At 46.6% G+C, this 6850-nt stretch overlaps 1 protein-coding gene across 1 annotated transcript; it reads right to left on the bottom strand.

Moving 5' to 3' along the window:
* Positions 1-271: 271 nt before the first annotated feature.
* LOC143517097 (uncharacterized) lies at positions 272-6113 on the bottom strand. The gene is made up of 3 exons (XM_077009228.1): positions 2312-6113; positions 1665-1822; positions 272-1378 (listed from the first exon to the last, which is right to left on the bottom strand). The coding sequence occupies exons 1-3, from the start codon at positions 2529-2531 to the stop codon at positions 971-973; spliced, it is 786 nt and encodes a 261-aa protein (XP_076865343.1). The 5' UTR covers positions 2532-6113; the 3' UTR covers positions 272-970.
* Positions 6114-6850: the final 737 nt, after the last annotated feature.

Raw genomic sequence — 6850 nt, 5'->3', positions numbered from 1 at the left:
GTGCACCAGGCAGGCGCAGATGTGCTCCAACCAGCGGTGTGGGTCCAGGACCTTTGACCTCAAACAAGGCAGTGGAGCTCGTCCTGTTTACCACCTCAGAGGCTCCGAAACGCATTTGAAACAGTTCCAGCAGCTCCCGTTATTCAGAGGCGATAACAGATTCACAAGAGTGACATAAAATAAGATATTTTCTCCAAACAAGTGCCAATCTCCTCACAATCGTTGGGGAAAAACTTGAGCAAAGCAATGTAACCTAATCAAATTACTTTAATCATGTTTGTACACATTACATTCGAAACAGAAACATGAAAATTGGAGACGAAACCATGAAGATATTTGGGCACCTCTGTCGGAAACGGTAGCCATTTCCAACTGTCCCCTTTGTGTTCACAGTAAGACAGTGGTAACTTACATCCTGTATATCTCCAGTTGGTCAAACAGGATATCTGGCCTTGGTGATATTCATTTCCTCTTTATTTAAGCTCTTAACTTGTGTATGCAGCAATTTCCCCAAAGGCATCATATACGAATTATTTTATTAGAGAAATGTAGATTATGAAATAGGCTAGTGTAACCATGACCTCTGGACAGTTATCATTCAGAAATATTTTGATCTTAGGTCCACTTTAAGTTGTATATTTATATGTATTCTGATTCTGAAGTTGTATATTTATCTGTATGTTGATTTTAGGTTTTGGATTAGTGGAATTATATTTGTTATTAATTAGGATGACAGTCTAGAAGGGATGCTGTCCTAGATAACAGAAAGCAGAAAAGAAAATTAAAATGGCGAGTACATAAATAAATTGTATTTGCATCTAAGAACCACGAAACCAAAGTGATAACTTATAAAGCGTCAGTCAGTCAAGTCCATGAATGAGAGAACAGTTTATCATCCGAGACTGACCCAAGTGAAAAAGAGATGATAATAAATACTGTTATAGGAGTTCTGACATGCGCAGCGATACTTTCAGTCACTTTCTGCGTCTTTTCGGTACCGCTCCCGCGTGGCCTTCGCTACCGTGCTGTGGATCTCCGCCTCGTAATCTCTGGCCTTGGCTCTCAGCTTAGCAATGCTGGAAGAGCGGAAGTCCTCTGGGCTGGGCCGGTCCGACTCAGCCCGCTCTCCGTCTCCCCGACGCAGGCTGTGGCCGGGGCTGCTACCGGCTGCTGGGGACGGCTTGGCCCAAGACATGCTTCCCTTCTCCTGCTTCTTGTCCCAGCACCGCGGTCCGTGGCTGCTCTCCGGCTCCGCACTCCCGTTCGGTTCGGACGCCGGCGGCCCGGCCTCGGGGTCTCGCCCTGTGGGCAGGTCCGTCGCGTGTCCCTGAAGTTTCAACTGCCGTCGCATTTTCGCTCGCCGGTTCTGGAACCACACCTGCACCGCGCAAAAATTTGAAATAATACACTGGCTTTTCATTCATTCCTCAATTCAAGATAACAGTCAAAGCGTTAATCATAAAATGTGTATTTGTGTTTAACTGAGTTTTTCGCACAGTACATGCAGTTAAAAGTGGCCGATGTAACGAGCAACACTGCAGTAACGCCTATATATAAGGTTCTAGTGAAAAGATCGAGGCTTCGGAGAAACTGCGCGACTCGTGTTGCACACATTGCTCTAGCTTATCGATGTCTATAATTAAAGCCACTCTAAGCCACTGTACCTGCACTCTGGCCTCGATCAGGTCCAGGCGGAGTGCCAGTGCCTCTCGCATAAAGACGTCAGGGTAGCGCGTGCTCTCGAACGCCTTCTCGAGCTCCTCCAGCTGCCAGCTGCTGTAGTTGGCCCGCGCGCGCCTTTGTTTCACTGGCCGCGGTTCATCTGGAAGCCGCATCACACTCGCCAATTAGACAAACGCCCGCGGCTGACGGGGAACTAATGGCTCTAGATTGGCTAATTAACGGCGCGTTCATTAAGCTCTCTTCAGTGGAGCCATGTAATTGATTGTTAGTTACGAGCTGTTAGCGGATCCTTTGTAAACATTCTGAGTCCCATTAAATTCGGAGGGTGGATATTATCAGAGAACAGACCATCATCCTCAAATTACCTCTCACACTGTGAATTACATGAACATTATTAAAAATCTATTGGCTAAATATACAACACAAAGCATGGCATTCTGTTGCTTCACTGGTCAACACAAAATGCACTGCTGGGATATTTTCTGTTATAGGCTAAGCAAAGATATTAAGACATATTCCCCAAAGGTGAAAAAAAATCTCTTAACAGTATTTTCCTTCCAGTTACACAAATTATATAATAATAATAATAATAATACAAGTCCAATTCAAGTACTAATATGTGGCTTACCAATGCTGTCGGAGAGGTGGACCTGTGAGGCTAGAATCAGGGCCTGCTTGCAGGGTTCGGGCTGGAGGTAGGCACGCAAGAGCTCGTAGCTGAGCAGCGGAGTCGGGATCAGGAGCTGGGGGGGTCCTGGCCTGCTGGAGAAGGCTGGGAAGAAAGGAGGCATGGGTGGCGGGAGCACGCCAGGACCCAGGGAGGAGAGAAGCTGCCCAGAGCTGAACATGGTGACCTGCAGGTGGAGAGACCCGCAGGTGGAGAGACCCGCAGGTGGAGAGGTCGTGCCGGGAGCCCGCGGGCCCGGATCAAAGTCCAGAAGCAGAGGATGTGGCGTTGAGATGCAAGACCCTGAGCTGGACACCTGGATCAGGGAAGGTGGGGTTGCACCCTGTTTAGCAGCATAGCCAGACCTCTGCAGACATGCCTCTCGCTGTGATGATGACTTTATGAAAGTGCAGATCTTCAGTGCTACAGCAAGCTCGGTTGTGAACGAGATCCATCCAGTCACTGAAAATGTATTACGGGAGGTGAGGAGGCTTCCCGCTGTAGAGCTGAGAAGCTTTGTGCTCGTCTCCACACTAAGGAACACTCACCTGGCTCAGGTGCACGTTCTACTTTCATAGGTGCCCCACCCTCTCACCTGATCACATGACCCACCTGTAAACACTAATCCCACTTAAACAGAACTGGGTTTGAAGGCAAACAAGCAATCCCAGGGCATGGGTATTCACCCCATGCTTCATTTAAGAGCAGAGTCAGAGAGCATCACTCTTCATCAGCGTTTCAGCCTGACACCTAATTCCTTCATGACCCCCACCCATCCCAGCCTTACAGGGAGTGGTGAACACAGGCCCTCACTTCCATTTAGAGAGGCCTTGTTTTTTTCTGCCTTGTTCTTCAGACAAGTTCAGGCACTATTCAGCTTCTGTATTGTCTATTAATGTGACAAACCAGACGCGAGGCACTGGAGTGTAACAAGAAAAGGAGAAAGGAAAGAAAAAGTCGGTTCCAGGAACACTCACGCCGACACGTATGCAGCCAGTGGAAGAGCTTGCTCTGCAGAGTCATTACTGCAGTTATTGCAGGGGCTTGACTCTTGAATAACAAGCATATTAAATCAGACAGGAAGGATGAGAGGTTCACAGCAGAGAAGCGTTTACTGAAGACCCCCAGTTCTCACGGAGCTTCAGATAAGATCTTCAGGGTGAGCACAAACAAACTGCCTCTGTTTACACAGTAAACACATCACACTAATTGGCCCACATAATTGACATTCATTTACTAGCCCATTTACTGCACACGGCTCTTCGTATCACACTCGTTTGCTCCTCTACACAACGGGGGATTGAGACTATCCTCAGGGAGGCTGCTGATGCATCTCGACTATCAAATGTGACTTAAAAATGGTATTTACTGAAGCGGTTTCAGCCCAAAATGCAGAGTGAGAGGGCCTGGGACTTCTGTCACTGGATGAGAATGATTAAAAGTGACTCCTTTGATCCTGGGACTGTCTGAGTGGCTTAGTACACTCAGTGCGGCTTCCACAGTGAGAATCGGATCACCTGTCTAAACAAGAGGAATTGTACAGGGGCCGGGTTGAGTGCAGAGTTCACCAACAGTGGCTGCGGGTCACTGATTTCTGTCCTTTGAAAACCAATCACTTCAGCAGCCAAGGTTGGATTAGACTGTGAAAGGAATTCAAACCCTTTTACTTGCTGTCAAGCAGTTTAGGCAAATTGATTTAAGTAGTTAAAAAATTCCTTCCGATAACGTGATTTCTCAAATCACACCACATTCAAAAAGGCATTGCAAATAATTCAACAACTTGTAAAAACAGGAAGCCATCAGACACATCTGCACTGACATCTGGGCACTATTCAAAGGGCATAGCGAAGCGTTCAGCGCAGCTGTGAGCAAAGCGTTGACGGACAGGCGATGAGTACGCCGCGATAGCTTGTCTAGGAGCCAAACACAGGTGTGTCAATTAATCCTCCACAAATGCATTACGCAGTCACCTCCATACACCATGCCAGCCAATCAGATCAGAGCTCTCGGAACGTGCGGAGCTGTCTCCGGCTACGGTGTTCGCCTCCGTGAGCTTTGATCAGTCCCCGAGTGGCACCATGCACAGCTGGGCACAATCGAAACAGACTGAGTCACAGTGGGTCATAAACAGCGAATGTGAGAGATGTAACCACACCTGTCCAAATACCGAACAGCTTTCACACACAATCCACATGACCTTTAATGGCTGGAGTTTAACAGCTGCTGCTGAAAAGAAACGTTCAGTGCCATGAAAATAAAACATCATGAGGAGAAATTAAGGAAACAATTTCACCAAAAGAATTCTTTGATCAAAAAGAGCATAGGTGTAGGCATCAAACGATGAAGTCTGTCTGCTTCCTCCATCAGCGGCTGTATCTGTGGGCACAGTGAGACTGGAATCGTGCTGGATGGAAGTAAAATAAAGTGAGTGTGAGAGGTGTGGTGTGACTGAAGACCCAGATGTGTTTGTTTTCTTGTCACAGGTAAGCTCAGACATACAGGCCTCTCACATGACATTTGTTGTGTAGGTCCTACTCAAACCCCCATTTAAGTAGATAATTGGAATGAATTGACATGAAAAGCCAGGCTGACTGATTCTGCCATTAGTGTGGCGAGCCGTTTCCAAACGAGGTGCTCATGGATAATTGAGGAACGCATTAAGAACAATAACACCGGCCGTCCATGCAGGACCCTGCTGGTCCATTGGCACAGTGTAAATTCCCTTTGTCACCCCACTCATTTCAACACTAGCATCTCCCCTGTGAGCTCATGACGGCATGTTAGTGTATCAGCCGCCGATTAACAGCAGCTTGGAACAGAGAGCCCTCTGAGCCCCACGAACACCTCACCTCCTGAACCAATCCCATCCGCGCTTTAATAAGAGAACCCAGCCACGCTCATATGCATTCCTTTCATGCTAAGGCATTAATCTCAATTGTTTTCATATAAAATCACAATTAAAGCAAATGGTTAAAATATACGACAGTAAATAGACTGTCTAAATGGATAGGCAACGGCAGCAAGGATAGAAGTGGCAAAACTATTTATTCTACTCTCTCATTCATGGCGCCATTAACCGTCTCGAATGAGCTTGGGGCCGCGTCTTAGTGCAGAGCTGATTCTCTTGATTGATCTATTTGCGAAGCTGGATCGCGATTTAGAAGGGCTAATTGCTTCCTGCAGCAGTAGGAAATGATTCGTGCATTATCAGACGGCTGTTACAGGCAGGCTTAAACAGCAAGGCTAAGACTCAAAGAGGAAAGGGCTAATCCTCAGTGAAAGGCATGGAGGGCCCCACAAACGCCACTTCCTCTGCTAATCTCAAACAATGCACGGGTGATTTTTTATTTTAGAACTGGTGCTGCACATGTTACTCACAGCATATGACATTAAAGGCTGCATTGTGATCTTTGTGCTATTCCAGTTGTTCTAGTACACACTCGGTAGCTATCATATTCCAGATGTGTCAGCACAGGACAGGGCTGACACAGAATGTTAGCAATGCATTATATCATTAATACTCATCCACAAGAGTGACATTTAAGCAAACAAAGCACCTCTACAGGTGAAAAAAACGAATGGTGATCCGTGCTTTGAGTCATGGGAAAGTGTGTTTGAATTTTGCAGGAAAAATGAGAGAGAGCTCAGATAAAATCAAAGTGGAAGCGTAAGTGAGAAGTCATTATTTAGCCTATCATTCAAGTAAGGATAACAAAAGATTACAACAGGTCATGTAACAGTTTTTAAACATAATAAACTGAACTCTTGGTCTTCACCTGTTTACACCAGCAGTCTCTTCTAATTGACCATAGCGGGGATACTGATCTCCTGGTTAGCCCGAGGCCGCGATACGCCGTGCAAACTGTTTAATAGCTATCAGTAACTCATTACTGTCATGCGGGTTTTGTCCATTACTACTGACATAAAATGGATTGCAACTGTAAGCCAGTGTTTGCATTATGATTTGGTATTTAGTTGAATACTACATTTGCTTGGCGCAATTGGTGGATTCTCTGTGTCTACACTCTCTTTGTCTCGGTGCGGTAATTGTATCTCCCCAGTCAGCGGGCTGATTGGTTTAGTCCTGGATCATTGGCGCTGGGTAAACTCGAGAGCTCGAGCCGCTTTTCATGTCAAAACCTTCAAGGAAAGCTCCCGCGATCCAAAAGCAATCACACTTTACACTTCAAAGCGTCAGGGGGGAAAGGGAAGGCGAGAGTCAGTCGACGGGGTTTTTTTCCGCGCTAGCCAGGCACCATTCATGCGTGGAGGAAGAGGAGATGATCTAAGAAGAAGGTGCGGTTGAAGAGAAGACGGAGCCGACAGGTGTGCGCCGGGCAGGTAGGAGCACATCCCTCCCTCTCGACCAGGTGAGGGAGACACAAGCATTAACTCCGATTCTGTCTTCGTGCATTCTGTCTTGGCCATTATGAGTTGTGGCCAGCAACACTTGGAAATCTTAACATACTTACATATTACACGCGCTAGACATATTATACT

The sequence above is a fragment of the Brachyhypopomus gauderio genome, chromosome 6, assembly GCF_052324685.1.
Source record: "Brachyhypopomus gauderio isolate BG-103 chromosome 6, BGAUD_0.2, whole genome shotgun sequence".
NCBI classification, from domain to species: Eukaryota; Metazoa; Chordata; class Actinopteri; order Gymnotiformes; family Hypopomidae; genus Brachyhypopomus; species Brachyhypopomus gauderio.
Note: the sequence above shows the minus strand (reverse complement) of the source record. Positions and strands in the feature narration are given on the sequence as shown.